General features: G+C 39.7%; 1 protein-coding gene across 4 annotated transcripts in view; it reads right to left on the minus strand.

Annotated features, from left to right (window-relative positions):
• The window catches only part of LOC140947628 (ATP-binding cassette sub-family C member 4-like), a 32064-nt gene that overhangs the window by 4315 nt on the left and 9473 nt on the right, over window positions 1-18276 (minus strand). For 2 of the 4 annotated variants that reach the window (XM_073396775.1, XM_073396774.1), the window contains exons 6-21: window positions 17644-17893; window positions 16449-16559; window positions 16022-16066; window positions 13091-13132; window positions 12320-12511; window positions 10561-10655; window positions 9539-9625; window positions 8550-8646; window positions 7111-7266; window positions 5760-5903; window positions 4177-4214; window positions 3038-3282; window positions 2427-2506; window positions 1949-2099; window positions 820-1059; window positions 62-162 (exon numbers count right to left, since the gene is read on the minus strand). In XM_073396775.1, the coding sequence (XP_073252876.1) occupies window positions 62-162; window positions 820-1059; window positions 1949-2099; window positions 2427-2506; window positions 3038-3282; window positions 4177-4214; window positions 5760-5903; window positions 7111-7266; window positions 8550-8646; window positions 9539-9625; window positions 10561-10655; window positions 12320-12511; window positions 13091-13132; window positions 16022-16066; window positions 16449-16559; window positions 17644-17893 (2074 nt within the window). The remainder of the gene's footprint in view (window positions 1-61; window positions 163-819; window positions 1060-1948; window positions 2100-2426; window positions 2507-3037; window positions 3283-4176; window positions 4215-5759; window positions 5904-7110; window positions 7267-8549; window positions 8647-9538; window positions 9626-10560; window positions 10656-12319; window positions 12512-13090; window positions 13133-16021; window positions 16067-16448; window positions 16560-17643; window positions 17894-18276) is intronic. The other 2 variants (XM_073396776.1, XM_073396778.1) reach the window with 2 other exon arrangements.

Consider the following 18276-nt stretch of genomic DNA (forward strand, 5'->3'; position numbering starts at 1 on the left):
TAACTGATTTGAATAAGATCTTCGCTGTGTTAAATTATCACAAACACTTAATACCACATACCAGGTTCTCAACTTCTGCACTTTGTCGTATGCACCACTGAAATGATCCGGTTAATACCTTGGCGTACGTCAGGGAAAGGCCAACAAGCCCAGCAGACATCTCTTCAGTAAATAGGAAAAAAGATGGTTATATTTTCGTTCCTAGTATTTCTAGACTAAAAATACGTGAAAAAACAACATACGACACTGGCAAGCAAAAGAGATGTAGCCGATGCTAAAGATTTTTTATTTTAACGATTAAAACAGAAGATTTTGGCCGAAGCAAAACGTCTGAGTCCATTTACCCTCGTCTCGGTGATGGGAAATTAGATAACACGCCTTCCCGTGTTCGAAATATTTCTTAAACGTTTCAATAATTCTCGCAAAAGACAAAGCACTTGGCAGCAGTGGTAGCTTTACAATAACTGGTTTTTAAGAACACAGTGACTTAAATTCCCCTCGCAACCTACATGGTTATTGCTATGAGAAAGTCTGATTTTTTTATCAGGGCGAAGGCAAGGTCTCGACCAATAGCAGTCTTGTAAACGTGGAAATGACGAGATCATTAACAATACACGAAATTCAAAATCGCAGTCAAGTCAGTCGTTCCTTAATGGTGATTCATACAAAGATCCTACGTCTCATCCTTTAAGTAGTTCCAGATGACGCATGACAAGAGGTTGAGAGGGGACATCAATCATTCACGTCATCTCTGATCTAAAAATTAACAGGGGGGATGACAAATTGGGGTTAATTGTCCGCGTCATAAAACAGACGTACTTATTCCTCCTTCTGCCATAAGCAAAGGCGTGAATGCTGCAAAAGTAACAAAGACAGAACAGATGAAATCAAGCCTGGAGCCAAGCCACCTTGAAGCTGTCATGAAAAGAAACCATGAAGCTGTGTGATCATCATGGTAGACGTGAAATTGGTGCCGAAATCTTTCTTCTGCCGTGTACGCTCGGATAGTGGTGAGGCCTTGGATACTGGCAGACAAATGCGAGTAGAACGGGTTGCGGTCTGAAAAATGATAATGAATAGAAAGGGGATCAGCAAAAACTCGTCTTTTGTCGTAGAATTCCAAGGGTTTGGATTGAAAATCCCCAGTAGCGAATTACTACTTTTAAAACCAACGAAAGAAGAGCAATCGTTGGCGCGAATAGTACAGTTGGAAATGGTTACTCCTGTTTTGCAAAAAAATCTCATAAGCGTGCATTATAAACCACTGCTGCTAGTCTCACAAATATAATATGCTATGCCAGTAACTGTGCTCGTGTTACAGGTATCTGTCCCCTTCAAATTGAAACGTACTGTAATTACGTAAATTTATAACTCCCTCGTTCGTTTTCCATTGAAGAAAAGTGGGCAGTTTTCAGTTCGTTGATATTTGACGCGCGTATAGTGCATGTCGATGTGGGCAAAAGTCACTTTGTTCTATCAAAAGTCAACAGAAACATTCGCGGTAGATCTTTCTCCGCCTCAAAACGCCGTTACATTTCTTTTGTTTCCCTAAAACTTTTTTGCTCCCCAAAGGCAGCATTACATTTCTTTTCCTTCATGCCAGATGTGATTCCATTTCATTATGAGTAAACAAGGAGTGCCTCTACATTTGTGTACCACGACTTCATGCTCTGTCATCCTCATCATCTCAGTTTTCCTCAAAACAATTAATAAGAAAGGGCGCTAACCGCCTTTCTGGAGACGTGAGAACGACGGGGGACGGGGGGGGGGGGGGGGGAAGAAAGGGAGATTTCGTATTTTCTGTCCCTCGCTCGCGCGTTCTCTCGTTATCTCCCCGAAATATAAGCCTCAGTTGTCCGCCCAAGGATACGCTCTCATAGCTTCTTGTTGCAGTCAAGACTTCTTTTAGGAATTTAAGACTGTACAAACCCTGCGTATTGACACTTACTCATTGCTTCCAAGCGTTTGATCTCTCTCGCCGACTTCAAGTAATAATTTCGTATGAAAAGAAAGAAGGCTACTATGGGAATAGCTGCGGCCAGGAGGTATGGCATGGTTGCCACATTTAGCAACAGAATTGCAAAAGACGAAACCATCAGCTGCAATTAAAAAAAGAAACAGTTTGTGAATAACATGACAATTTCTGAACAATGCGGACCACTAAACAAAAGAACAGTCACCAATTTTTGTGAAGAAAAAAAGGCCTTTCACTGAAAGGGTTTTTCCGAAAACGTCCAGTTTGAAATTCGTCGTGGGCGCTTAACAGAAGCACTGAAGACTCATTTGCACAGGTTTAGCCTCAACCTAAGGTAAATTCCAGTCCGAAGAAAACCTTTATACAACTGTGTCTATTGTTTCTATTCGAAACTGAACCATTGTCACTTTAAACACGACCGTAAAGAAAAATGCGAAATCAAACCACCTACCCGAGTATAATCGTAAAATGCGTAAGGTAGCAAGTCGTCCATCTGACCAATATCTTTAGAGAACCGGTTCAAAACTCTACCTAAAAGAAGTAAAGATACTGCAAATGTTACGCCCAAGAAGAACTATTCTAACAGTAATGTGGTTCTAACTTTCGAATTGTGCTTAAAATCTATTGAACGGATAAGAAACATGAATTTGACGATTGAAATTCATGAGTGGAGCCTCTTCTTTTCTATATGTTCATCATGGGGCAGATCATGAAGGTTTGACTTTTGAGTCTGTGGTTCTAGTGTAGGATAATTCAAATGAAAACCTTAAAATTCTTCTAAGCGCTGTTTTGGCAGATTCTTCATAAAGCCTGATTGCTGGAAAATCTGAACTGCACATACTATACGTCAGCTTATTGAAAGTTTGCATACTCAGCACAAACGTGACACTGCTAACGGTCACAATCTCCGCACAGTTTCTCAATTACGGAAGATGACCAAAGTACGCCTAAGGGTTTCTGTGCAAATAACACAGAATGCTCTAAGTTTTAGACTTGTAGATTTGGATACGGCACAGAACACCCAACAAAGGGTCATACCCATGGCCATTTACAAATACTTACCAACAGGATTAGTATCAAAGAAGTATATCGTTGCTCCAAGGAGTTTCTCAAACATCTGGTTGTGCAATTTCTGTGACGCGGATACAGCGATATACAAAAACATTCCGGAACCTACAAACGCTAACAGAAAAGTCCCAAAGACAAGCGCACAGTAAACTCCAATATTGCGTTGCCTCGTCTCAGTGGAGTGTTTACTATCAGTTGAGTTACTTAAAAAAGAAGCCTGCCTTTCTTCTGTATCTGCCCTGCAAAAGAACGCGTGGTAAAGCAACTTTGAATACATGTAAACTCACTCACATAGTCAATTTCGATAACCTTTGAGGTTCATAAGAAACATATCAAAGCAAGGCGCAAAATAAAGGCCGGTCAAAGGACAATGTCCCGCCAAGATGACCATTTGACCGGACAAATTGTCGGTTTGCTGCTCATTTTGACCCGACACGTAAATATGTGACCAGAAAATAACAACATTTTTACACAATGACAAGAATCTTTTTTCACTTTATGTTTTTTTCTTGATGGGTTTGTTCGGTCAAGTTATTATTGTGTTATGTTTAACATTTTGACCGGTCAGAAGAGAGACGTGATCGAGCTAAAATTACTTTGGCCGGTCAACATGATCAACAACAATCCCAAATTAAGTTTGAGCCCTGTTAAAGTGCGATCATTTCAAAAAACGTACGTTGGAATTTTTCTTGAATTGCTCATTAGCAACGCTTTTGGGGTTGAAAGACTTTAAAACGTGATAATCGACAGGTGCCTTAAGCACAACAATTTGGAAATTCACCATAAGTCCCAAGCATAGCTTCGAGCTAGGAGCCAATTTTCCTGCCGCGGCTACATTTATTGATTTTTTTGCTGGTGTTGAACAGAGACTCTGGGTTGTTCCTTTAGTGATAAAACAAACGAACAACAATCCGAAAACCACACAAATACGAGGAATTTCTCTAACAGTGCTTACCAGGAGTCAGAGCTAGTCATTCGGGTCGGTGATTTTGAAAATCAACTATAAGACTTTTCCCCAAAATTTTCACTTAAAACCATCACTACCTTGTACACTATTTAGGAAAAAACAGATCTGACTGGAAAGTTCTGATTACTGGTGGAATTCTCGGATTGCAAGGTTAGTACTGACTTACCACTGCGCCAACCACCAGTCCGAGCCCATAAGTACTGCCTAAAATGTCAAAATTGCATATGAAGGAAATTAATGTTGCTGTTTGTGTAAAAAATGGTTAGAATAGGACAAAACCAGATTATTCGCCATTTGCACATCGGCCATAATACACCTTCTTTGCCCCCAAAGATTTTGCTCAAGCATTGCGCTAAATTTCTGTTGACACGCGACGAATGCGCAGGAAAAATTAAAAATAAAGTTTATGCAAAATGTTTAAAGGGAAACCGAGGGGTATTATGCGCGCTGTACAAATGGCGAATTAGCTTTAAAAAGCTATTCATCTGCAACTTTCTACGCAAATTATTTAAGCCTGTCAGTGTCATGCTAAAGTAAGCTTCATTCATAACATATTATAATAGAGTCAATTGCCAATTTTTGACTTGAGATATCTTTAATTTTGAAAAGGAGTATAAGTGCAGTATCCTCGATATCGGGGAACTTAGGCAACCAAGAAAACAATGGCAACGAGAACGACAAAAAAACAAATGGTTATAAAAGCCAAAACAATAGCTGCAGGAGCATGCCATTTTGTTTGGTACATTTCGGTATTGACGACCACTGCACGACTACGACGTAAAACTTCCTTCTGCGACGTTGTATGGAGAACGTAAACACACAGAGAAGACAATTTGGAACTAGGAGACAGTCCTGAGAACTATGAACGCGATAAAGTTTGAAAGAACGCAAGCTTATTTTTGAAGGAAGTTTCCTTCCACTGACGTCGTCCTCGTGGTTGGTTAAGCTCAAAACATCAAACATTTCGCCCCATGTGAGGGAATCCGGAATCCGGCAAATTTTTGCTTCTGGAATCCGGAATCCTGGGTTTTGGAATCCGGAATACAGCTCAAGGAATCTGGAATCGCACCAATGATTGGAATTCAGAATCCAAGTTCTACTGACAAAGACTGGAATCCAGTACCTGGAATTCGCAATCCACAGCGTGGAATCCAGAATCCAAGATTGTCCCGGATTCCCTTACATTGGGCGAAACACTGCACATCGACAAGAACTGAGATAATAGAGCACAGAATAAAGAAGTGTGACCTCACGAATGGGATTGACTGAGACATTCAGAATGAGCAACATGAAATCTGTCCACATGCCAAAATTCAGCTGGCTAGAAAATTGTTGGTGAAATATTAGCAACGTAACGCGCGGATTATAAAATCCTTCTAAAATCCAAAAAGGTAAGATCAAAGCCAATTTTAGAAGGTTTTGCGTGGAGTCATTTGAGCATAACGTTGCTAATATTTCACCACCAATTTGAACTAGCATGTTAATTCATGACAATTGGGCCTTTTTCATCTTGGTTTTTTTTTTTATTAAGCCACCCAACATAACAATTTCTCAAATTTTGTGACGTCATCAGGTATCTACCCTACAGGGACCAGTCAGAGGACTATAACAGACGGAGGATCTTTCTCCGTCTCTTTCGTCGAAAAAGACACACATTCAAGCAAAACACCCAAAAAATAACGTTTTTTTTTCTTCTGAAGATAGTTAGATCTTACAAACTGGAAAAAATAAAGACTGCTAAACTCGCACCTGTGAAGCAAGGAAAACTATCAGCAACAGCAGCGTAAGAAAAGCGCCACCTCCTGTCAACCAGAAATTAACGTACACCCTCCACGTCACTGTCCCTGTGTAGCGATCTTCTTTTGCAGTAACATTTTGCTTCTTGGCTGTTTCCTACACGATAATTCGTACAGTAAGGAAGTTTCAATGGACGCGCTTATGTGAAATATTTATCAGATCAAACATTTAGCGCAGGTTTAAAGGGGCTATGTCACAAAATTTATCAAAATTCAAACAGCAGGAACTGCCACTAAATTCTATGAAACAAAAAAATACCCGCTCAAAACATTAAAAGAAGGTGCATGTAAATATCGCAGAATATACTGAAGAAGACATGGATGGACAAAGTTAAAGATGATAAAACGGACTGCGATGGTGGGTTTTGAAAGCTTGTTAGCCTAACCGTTTCTCAAAATTCATTTTCGTTGTTTGTAACGTTTGCTATCACGCTTAGAAAGCAAAGCATATTTGTTGGACAAGAAGCAGTAATTTTGTTACTTACAAGTAATTTCTTTGCTACAAAGCGTTAATTTCCATAGCGCCGCAGAACACGTAATTGGCAATATTGACCGCAAAATAGAGTAGACAGTGGTGACAAAGCTCCTTTAAGAGCAGCAAGGTAAGCTTCGTTGACAGAGCGCTGGAGGTCACAGGTTCAATCCCCGGGTCAGTCTAATACTGTGAAAGAAAGTAATGCCTTTGCCCTGCAAACGGTTAGACCTTCGCTCAATGTTCGGATGACCACGTAGAAATAGCGGCCCCCGTCTCCTTGGGAGACGCATTAGTGTCCGCGGTTGTTGTTTGGTTTTTTTCCTTTTCCATGCCCTCGTGACGGTGTGGGCAAGTAAAATGTAAAGAGCAACGATGAATTATCTGAACAGCGTTAGTTCGATTCCCACCGTAGATCAGGTTGTTGCATGTTGCGAAAAGTTATTGCAGAAAGTAGAAAGTTGTACGTTGTATTCTTGCAACAAAATCCGCACATGTTTCACTGACCCAAGACAAACTTGTTTTGCAACAAGTGACGCTCCGAAAAGTTGTTGCAGAAAGTAGAAAGTTGTACGTTGTATTCTTGCAACAAAATCCGCACATGTTTCACTGACCCAAGACAAACTTGTTTTGCAACAAGTGACGCTCTTATGTATGGCGTGACTCCCGCGTAATTTTATCCAATCACAGGTCACTAGTCACGCAACTTGCGACAACCTGATCTGGTGCAAGACAGATTTGAACGTGGGTGGTTGAACGCGCAACATTACTTTTCAACTCGTTTTGCAGGAATGTTGCAAAACAAATTGCACGTTTTTGTTGCCCGTTTTACCGTAGATTTAGTGTCTTGAATCTTCTCCTCCACGTGAACATCATCCGCCGCAATGACACTCTCCGTATCCGTCTCACCAGGTATGGAGACAAGTGATTGCACATCAAGACCAGATTTTGACAAATTTGACATAGTGCCTTCTCCAACACAACAACCCTGAAGAAAACAGTACATATCAGCAAACATCATCATCACAAAAGCGAGGAAAAACTAAATAAAGCTAAATCAAAACAGATGATCATTGGACATTGGACATTTGGGCATACGGAACTCATTGCAATGATGTGCTTGAGGGACCACCAAAAATAGCTTCCCAGTGCGCCATTCCCCATGCCAAAAGCAACCTTCAATGAGGCCATGTCCAAACGAATCAGGACATTTTTGAAACCGCATACCGTAAAATTCCGAAAATAAGCCCTGGGGCATATAATTTTTCAAAGGCCCTTTTTGAGGGGCTTATTTTGGGAGGGGATTATCAACGGAGGGAAATTTGCGTTTCAAAACCGATTGGGTTAGCCTCATAGTTGAGAGTAAATTACCGTTTTTGCTTTGTTTTACTTTGTATTTGAGAGCAATTTTCCTAGTACAAGCCCCCCGGGGGGGGGGCTTATATTTGGAGGGGCGATTTAACGGAGGGTGTTTTGCGTTATCAGTTTGGGGGGCTTATATTTGGAGGGGCTTATACAAGAAGGGGCTTATTTTCGGAATTTTACGATACTTTTTATCCGGATTCGTGTGGACGGCACCTTAAACCTTCTCTGGAGAGCGGTTTGAAAACAATGCGGTTTCGGTGACCGGATTGATTGGTTCGTGTGGACGGAAGGCCGATCCATGTAAAAAAAGTATGCGATTTCAAAAATATCCGGAATCGTATGGACGTATCCTGAATAAGCTATATACCTTTCATGATGGTTTGACAGATACTATACTCGGATACTTTACCAGGGGACGATGGAAAATACAAGCTACGAAGTCAAAAAATTGATAAGGCTGTATGTTTTTTGACGAATTTTGCCCTTCTTCATCATTTTCCCTCCTTTTATTGCTCAATTTTCTTCTGAGCTCTTTCGCGTACAATCTAATTTGCTCTTTTCCTAACACGTCATGCCGTACAAAGAAAGAAGGAGAAAGGAGGCGCTGCAGCGAAGGCCCTAGTTTTTCCGTTTTCTACGTGGTCTGTGCGTAGAATTCCGTCGACTAAGAGCACCTCTTGGGAGTAAGTCTGTCACCTCAATGCGTTATTTGTCGGTCAACAGGATTTCGAGTCTTGTAAATAATACATACGTGCGACGATACGATTCATGAGTAAAAAAAAAAAGCTCCAAAGAAAATCGTTCCGTGTAAAGGCAAATACACAGTTACCCATTACAGCCGAAACAGCACCCGTCTACGTAAATGAGAACACGATAGTTAGTTCTAGCTTACTGATTTATACTAACCTCTTGCAGACAGAAGATCGATGTTGCATCCTTAAGGTATTGCACTTGATGAGTTACTAAAATACAGATTTTATGTTGAAGAAATTCAGATATGCACCTGCAACGAAAGGATAGTATTATCAGAGCGTAATAAACGAGCACTATTTACATCTATCACTTTAAGCAGAGCATATGAAGCTATCACATACATCAATACATAGATTGGTCATTTGCACCATACAAAAAGCAAAAGTACAACAATGTACAGATATAATCCCCATATTTGAACCTTTGTCCTGGCCAAACAGAAGCTGGGCTAAAGAATTTCGGGTAGAATGACAGATTTGACGTTCTGGTTTGAATGATTTGCTGGTTGGAAGAATTGGGGGTTCCAAAAAGCAGGGACTGTAGGCGAATTCCTGTTCACATTTTTTGCCTTATTAACATATGCTTATTATTATCTGATGAAGCTATAATAAAACAAAATCTCTGAATATTGAAAGAGCATTACAACTTCAGTTATCCAGGGTTGCCAGAAAGTTTTGAAGTAGACGGCTGAGTTGTCAAAGTAAGCGGCCTGTCTAGGAAGCAGAGTAGACGGCCGATACTAACAAAGTAGGCGGCGATTTTCGCGGGCAGCCGGCTACTTTTGACTACCCTGAAGTTATCTCAGTCTGAAAATTTGAGCCCGATATACCGAATAGTTTCGTAGAAATTCTCTTTGAAACACCACAAACTTTACAAAGAATGTATGGACTCATTAACGTTTTTGCCACCCAGCAATTTTGCAGTTTTTGATTACTTCTATTTGTTTTGCTATTAACTGCAAAGAGCTGAAAATTGAACCAACTGCTCACATCAAGCAGCTCACACGACGGTTTCAATTTTTCAACATAATGTGTATATACGGCGACGGCTTAAAATTATGGGTTAACTCGAATGCTAATGAGAGCAAAAGGGATAGGACTCGCCTAGACCCTTCCAAAGATTTGAAAAAAGCCTCGACTAACTTGTCAAAGAGTTTCCGTCCAACATGGGTGTCAACAGCACTCAAGGGATCATCCAAGAGGTATATGTCTGCATCGTAGTAAACAGCTCTGTAAAGCGAAATAAACCAGATCCAGGAAAATTTTACTATTATTCATGTTCAAGTTGCCTGCGGAGGAACAGTTTTATGTGGGAAATTCTAGTGACGCGATCACTAGACCAAGAAGCGATTAAAATAATGGCCCATTTAAGTCATCCCTCAAAACAAATCGCACGCTTATAATGTGGCCATTACATTTTCATTTAGTCCTCATTTGCATATAGTGAAAGTAAGTATCGCCTCAATTCTCGGAAATTTCTTGTCACTTCCTTTCAAACTCTTCGTCTTCGCCAAAACGTTTTCAGTTCTAACTGGTTCCCAAAGCATTTCTTTGCCCTACTTACTTACGTTCACAGCTCTGCAACGAAAGGAAAACGTTTTTGCGATGAAAATTCCTGAAAAAACAGCGCTACGTAACGAAGGAATAAATATCTACGCAAAGAAAGAAAAACGCACGCGACGCACCCACGAGAATTGATTGGCTGCAAAGGCTGAGGGTGCGCAATGGACACAAGCCCCTCCAAAAAACATCTGGGGCGCCATTTAAGCAACCATCGGAATGTTTGGAATGTCAAAACGTTCTGGCTAACGCAACCACAGGAACCTTTAAAAAAAGAGAAACAGGCAACCCAACACAAAATAAGGTTCACGAACGCAATGAGTGTCCCCCACACTCCTCTATTTCTCTTACCTTCCAGTAACAGTAAGCCCACATGACTGAGCAGCGTGACTGTGTCAAAATGACAATTGATTTCTATCTACTTTAGAAATAAACAAAATTCAACAACCCACAGTCAAGGGTCACTAAGCCAGCTAAAACAGCTTCATATACAATTGCGCAGATAAGAGACAAATAGCAAAGCAGGTAGAGCCACAGTTGTTGGGAACGGATAATTCAGAAGTAAAACATAATTATATACAAAGCAAACACAATGCCATACGGACCTTGCTAAACTAATGCGTGCCTTCTGTCCACCACTTAGCACCACACCTCTTTCTCCTACCAGAGTGGAATCACCACTGTGAAAAAGTTTCAAGTCCTGTAACACAAGTTAGAGGAGAGGTTTAAATGCAGGTCTTTTATTAATACATAGGAAGAATAAAACCTTGCTGGCTAAGGTTGTGGCAATGTAGGGTGTGTTCCTTTCGGCGAATCCAAAAACGGATTTTTGATCCTAGATTTGCCAGATTTCGCGGTCGAAAGGAACGTGAAATCCGAAATTGGATTTGTAACCTTGGTAACCTTTCGCCTGTCGTGCAATATGCACGACAGCCTCTCAAAAAATGACGTGTTTTCTACTCTTGGACAAATTATGCGATTATACCCTGCAGAATTTAGTGGTCGGCAGTTCGAATAGCGACGATGGAACATATAAAACAGACAAAGAAAGAAGCGCATTAAAATTGAAAATTATCTAAAGAATGTCGGCCAGTTTGATCCAGTTCCATAGCTCGGATTTTTTTATGTAACACGATCGAGTGCCTGTCGCGTCTACAAGCGAGTTTGTAGTTAGATAGCAGTCCATTTGTTACTTTACGTATTTCTGATTTCAAGCAATCTTTAGAGACAAATGGTTAGTATATGGATATTTTTATGTACCAGGAACAATCTTCTAGTGTTTTCAGATGTTTTGCGGCAAATGACAGCAACAAGGAAACTCTACGGCCTCTAAGGGAATACTTCAACTGGAAATACCGCTGGATCATCTGACTAATTTCGGATCCACTGTCAATGGAACAGCGTAGATCACTAATCCGTTAATCTGGATTTGGATTCTTCGGATTTCAAATCCAATGAATCCTTTTTCAAAAAGGATTCACCAGATCAAATATCTGGATTTAGATTTGCCAAAAGGAACGCGAAATCCGTTCTTAGATCTAAAATCCGTTTTTGGATTCACCGAAAGGAACACACACACCCGTAGAGTCAATTAGCCGCATTTAAATCTAATAAATATTATCAATTTTGGAAACGACGCGCTAATTATAGAAGGAGTCTAACAGGGTCTGTCAAATCCCACGGCAAGAAAAAGTGAGAAAAGGAACATAATCAGCACAAGTTCAACTGACGAAATGTAAACATTGCAAAATACAATACGGTGGTCATGGAAGTGGACAGGTTATATTTAGGTCATATAGGCAACCCTGGACCCAGTTGGTGGAAAGTCGATTGGCGCTACCACGGGGTTAGATTTTAACGCGGGCCGCATTCGTTCAAAAGTTTTTTTTTTTCTTGGATAAGTTTCTCTACTTTTTTGAGAGCACCCAGTCATCAAATTGTTGACAAAAAAAAACTATTTCAATATCTGCATTAAAATTTGGCTCTAACCTTGGGTTAACTTAACCCAGCTTTGAACAAGCCGACCCTGAACTAACTGAAGTGTTAAGTTAAACAGTAAAACAAAAAAAATAGAATGAGTGGCAATTGGTTGATGTAACAGTAGAAGAAAATGAATATCGCAAAGAGGAGTCAGCTTCATTCCCGCCCTGGTAAACATTAACCGCCATTTGCACATCTCCCATAATACACCTTGTTTGACCCCAAACATTCTGTATAACCTTTGTTTTCCATTTCTCCTCGGTATTACAGCCATCTCAAAAGGAATTGAAAACAACACTTGAGCAAAATCTTGGGGGGTAAACAAGGTGCATTTTGGAAGATGTGTAAGTGGCGAACTTTGTAATTTTTAAGGAGGAGACAAACCTTTTTAAGAGCACAGGCATTGATGACTTGCTGGTACCGAACTTGGTTAAATTCTTGACCAAACACAATATTCTCTTTGACTGTTCCTGAAAAAATCCACGGTTGCTGGGACGAATAGCCCACTTTACCACGAACCTGCCTCTGACCATCAGAAATTGCCAGCTCACCGAGCATGGTCATCAACAATGAGGTCTGAAGATCAAAGATAAACTTGTCTAGTATTAAAGTGTTTTGTAATTTTGTGGCCAAATCATTTTGCCTAAAACCATCAAACGTTCAGCCAGAAAGTGGCTTGTTCGCATCCTCACCGAACCTTTACCAACATATTTATTCGATGCACTAGCGCTCTTCTTCCTAGAGTTCTTATTCACTGAAAGCTAAATTGCACCACAGAAGTACCATTACAAGAGCGCCATATATAGTGCCTTTGAAAACTTGGTATAAATGTCAAAAGTCAACATTTTGCCTCGTTAAACGTCTAATAATGAAAGCAAGGGTGGCGCAGCCACCAATGTGGCCCGAGTTTGAATAAAATAGTTGAGTTTGTTGTTGCTTGTCTCCCTTGCTCAGAGAGGTTTCTCTCTAGGTTTTTTGGTATTCCCTTCTCCTTAAAAAGAAAAACGCTTCCAAATTCCATTTTGATCTGGAAGGCACGAACACGTTTCAACGAATTCTTAAGAACCCTTAAGTGCTCCGTCGGTAAACAATTTACAATTTGCAGCATACAGTGCTTCTACACACATTAGCTAGTACAGCTAAAACTTTCATTACCTTTCCCGCTCCCACTGGCCCAACAACAATGTGGAGTTCTCCCTAACCAAAAAAGAAAACATACTAATCATCCATACACAAGCCTATTATAATATTGACTCATGCATTGTTCGTATAAATTCATGCTATACATGTATATACCGGATAACTCTAATACAGTGTTAACTCTCATCACTGAAACAATGGTCAACTGGTCAGATGAAATTCATAGATACAATACAAAGCATGCTACTAAAGGCAATTATTAACAGAAAGAGGCAAAGTTGAAAATTTTCAAGCGCTCATTTTCAATACCTGGAGCAAAAGTATGGAACCTAATTCCTTCCTACTGGAGAGATACTTTTAAATTCGTTTAAAAAGAAAAATTCGTGGATTTTTATTCGATGCTATTTTGGATAAGGACGACTATGCTGAAGCCGATACTTTCGTTCAAATAAATCGCCCAAGCTCTTCAAAATAGATGTAACGTATTTAATAGATTGAACTATTTTTAGCAAATAATTACGCAGTGTAGGGTATCTACTTTTTGTTCTCTTAGTAAAATTATTAGTATTCCTTGTTTTTTTAAATATTTTCTTTCCTGTCCTCTTCCTCTATTTGTAAACTGTTTAATGTGTAATAAAGTTGTTATTGTTGTTCACTAGATATCTTTTTGACCTTATTGCAAACGCTTTCAAGCGTCTGCAAGAAATAAATCTTCAAAAAAAATTCCTCTGCAGGGTATCAAAAAGATGGTTCTAACTGTTTTCCCTCGCCTAACAGGGCCCATAACTGTGCTAAAAAGTCCCTGGACTATTTGAAACCCAAATGGCAAAAGACAATGAGGAAAAAAAAAGAGTGCAGCCTCGCTCTTAGAATAAGCCAGCTTAGGTTTCGCGGATTTTCAAGACTTTTCACTGTTTGGCTATGATAACCTATGACCTGCTACTGTTTTTATTCCGTGACGGATAGGACGACCAACCTTCACTAGCAACCAACCGATAAGTAACCTTTCCAAGAAAAAAACATTGTCTTATCGCAGTCATTTAAGGTAATAATAATAATAATAATAATAATAATTATTATTATTATTATTATTATTATTATTATTATTATTATTATTATTATTATTATTATTATTATTATTATTATTATTATTATAGAATTTATATAGCGCTTATACATTGCTGTTTTAAGGGCTTTACACTGTAAAAAAGGACATAAGAATATCATTAATCAAAAGCTTACATATAACACTACTGTACATATTGGGAAATTTATCGCATACGCAAAGAAAACAAAAACAAATATGGTGAAACTAAATGTCATATACCTTTTTAAAAAGAAACGTTTTCAACTTAGATTTAAAAAGATTAACATCAGAACAAGCTCGAATTTCAAAGGGGAGCTTGTTCCATAGTCGGGGGACAGCAACAGAAAACGCTTGCTGGCCATAAGTTTTCATGTTAAAGTTTGGTTCTTCAAGGCGTAAATGATTCCTTGATGACCGTAATGTCCTTGATTGATGGTAAAATTTTAAAATATCTTCAAGATAACGGGGACCGGAGTCATTCAATGTTTTAAAAGTTATTAAGTTTATTTTAAAAACAATTCTCTCCTCAACAGGAAGCCAGTGAAGATCTCTTAGAGTCTTGGTGATGTGATCTCGTTTTTTGAGACCGGCTATAATTCGAGCAGCCGCATTTTGAACGGACTGCAACTTAACTATGACCCGTTTTTGGGCACCAAAAAGAAGAGAATTACAAAAGTCCAACTTCGAGGTGACAAAACCGTGAATTAGAATTTCTGTGGTACTTTTACTGATGTATTTTCTTATTTTAGAAATATTTCGTATGTGATAGAAGGTACCCTTAACTATTGTATTAACATGTGGTGAAAGTGACATTTTGTCGTCAAAAATCACGCAAGGATTGTGAGCCTGTTGAGAGGGCCTGATGTTTTCCATGCCAAGAGAAATCGTGGGAGGGGACAACGAATGACGAAAACGGGAGTGCAGAAAGAGAAATTCTGATTTATCATTGTTAAGCTTTAACTTGTTGGTAGTCATCCACAAATTGATGTCAGCAACGCAGTTCTTAAGACGTTGTTTTGCAGCCACTAGATCAGAGGTGTCATTGCGAGCAAAAGATGTATAAAGCTGCGAGTCATCAGCATAAAAGTGAAACGACAAGCCATGCTCACGAACGATATCACCCAGTGGAGATGTATACAATAAGCAAGACGTAGGGCCTAGGACCGAACCTTGAGGCACACCCCCAATGAAGAGGTCGTACCGTGGATGAAGCGTCGTCCACTTTCACAAGCTGCGTACGGTCTGTAAGGTAAGATCGTAGCCAATCCAGGGCTTTTTCTTTGATAACAAACCTAGAGAAGAGTCTTCCTAGAAGAATTTCATGATCAACCGTATCAAAGGCTGCAGAAAGATCCACTAGCAAAAGCAAAACACCGAGATGACTATCGATGGCTTTGAGGATATCATCCTGTACTCGAATCAGAGCTGTTTCACAGCTATGATTAGCTTTATAAGCAGACTGAAGTTCCTCATTTCATCCATTTGAACATAAATATTCCCAGAGTTGCGTAGCCGTTACTTTTTCTGACGCCTTGGACACAAGCATGAGGTTCGATACCGGTGATGATAAGGTGATGGTAAATGTCTTCACGGGAGCAACGAGCTCTCACCTAACTTTTCATTCTTTAGTCATTGTTCATCTCTCAGCCATCGCTATGACCAAACATACGCTCAGCTTCCAGGACTAAGGGAACAAAAGGTCAAAGGGAAACCACGAGAACCAGGGAAATATGGGCAAACCCATAATATTTCCAGTAAAATTTACAACGGAAAACAACCATCAGTTTTGATGACGGTCACTTATACTTGACGAAAACGTTACGTAACTACATATTTTTAAATTCAACAGAAATACGTACCGATTTGGCTTCAAAGGTGATGTCCTTCAAGGTGGGGTTTAACGACTGAAACAGATGACAAAAATGTACTCAGTTACCAGAAAATGCTTAAATGTTTCATGCACCTGCCAGTAATTGTTCGTCATAGGTTAAAGGTATAATATGCTAGGTGCTCATTCAATGTTTGTGTTGGTTAACTAAACAAGAGACCTTATGAGCGAAGAGAAGGGGACGCTATAACAGTGGGAATAAAGGTCTTTAAAACGGGGCCTACAAAGACATCTCCTATCCACTACTTAACATCTACTCTTTCTTTATGTAGTGTAATCTGAGCAGCAGAAAACTTGTTGATAGGCTGACTGATTATTATTATTAGCAAAACGCTGTATGCCTGTTGCTTAAAATAATAGCATGGTTTATATTCAAAAACGTTACGCTGATTTTTTACCTTATCCCAGTAAGCAGTAATATTATTCAGCACTACAACTGGAACATCAGCTTCACTTTTACTTTCTTGGACACACATATTTGGATCTCGCTCTTCAAGCTCTAAGAATTTCTAAAACAAAATTAGGAACAGATTATCAATATGCAGTCTAGATATACATAGATATTGATATCCATCGATTCAGGATATTCCTTTTGAGTTTCACGAATGACGATAAAATATGTATATAAAAACATTTTGAAGGCATTTATTTGGACGAGATTGATACAAGGAGGGCTTTTTATATGGAGGAAATTCGGATTAAGGTGATGACGATTCGCAACGACGATTTTTAGCGCAACACAGTGTTGCAACATTGTTGCGACATTGTTTCGAATAGTTACAACATTGTTCCAACATTGCAACGCTGTGTTGCGCTAAAAATCATCGTTACGAATTGTCCCGTGTAACATCACCTTTAGCCTGCGTCGCAGACGTAATCTAATCCCGGTTAGTAACGTCTGCGAAGTGGGGTGAGCGCCGATATCCTTGTACTTGGGCCCCCAAAGGACCGGAAATGCGTTTCCAATTTCCCTTCAACCTGACTAACAAATTGTCAATGGCTTTTTAACAGGCCAATCATGGTGCATGCTCAAATCCTGGTACACAGGTGGGGATCCAGAACAAGGATTTCAGCGCTGTTTCGAAGACGGACTTAGCCAGAAGTCAATATTTTCTGTGGTGCAAGCTAACTCAGCTGGGCTTTGAGGAGAATTCCTTTTAACAATTTTCAAGTGAAAAATGGTCCAAAACAACCTAATTCCTCTCACCACTCCAATTAACTTTATTTAAAATAGACCACAATTGGCATAAATTTCCGTAAAGGTCCGAGCTCCCCTTATACTGTGTTCAACATTTACTACGAAGCTTCGGACGCTAATATTCTGCGATTTCACTCTAGGAGGCATATCACCCATATTGATGTCACACGTGAGACATGGTCAGTGCTGAGTCGAAATGAACTATGGGTGTTTAGGGACGCTATCACGTCTTTCATTGGCTATAAGACAATTGCATTACGAGGTTGCGCAGGCAAAATCAATCCCCAAAACAATCCCAGTGTACACTTCCACACAACAAGGCATCAGCCTCACGTGCAATCAGCTCTAAATAGTCCACATTAAAGAAGCTTAATTTTTTTCTCGAACAACTTTACCTGTATTCGCTTCTCTGTCACTGATGCTTCCCTTACGTTCATTATGCCCAAAGAGAAGAATAACGTGAAGCACACTCTCACTGACAGGAACAGACCCAGAACAACAAATACCCTCTCTGGGGTTATTGTGTGCTCCGTCATCACATATGTGGTGAAAACAACAAAGCTTATTACTGCCAGAGCGGAAATATAGAATGCACCATTGATGGCCCGGAAAAATGCGTGCCACTTTGTCTGACTGATCTCCTGTCTGGAAAGTAAACCATACTACCGTTAAATGCTGCTTGTATTTCTACTTTGGAATGTTCAACTACATTGTACACGATGGCTATTTGAGCAAGCTGAGCTGGTGAAATACTTATGAAAAGGCTCTATTGCACTTCTATCATACACGATAAGAAGTACAAACATAGAAATATGTATGTACACACAATATGACTAAATGTTCCTCGCACGCCATAAGAACATTGGAATGTGTGTGTGTGATAGTGAATGACATGCAAACACTTTTGTATGCTAGGGACTGTTCGTTAATTATAGCTACGTGAGGTTGGTGTCTAGAATGAGGAGGTACAATTCAAACAGGTTGAAAATGATTTGTCTTTGCCTTACTAGAGAAGAGAAGTGATGACG

Source organism: Porites lutea, chromosome 9 (assembly GCF_958299795.1).
Source record: "Porites lutea chromosome 9, jaPorLute2.1, whole genome shotgun sequence".
In the NCBI taxonomy this organism is placed as follows: Eukaryota; Metazoa; Cnidaria; class Anthozoa; order Scleractinia; family Poritidae; genus Porites; species Porites lutea.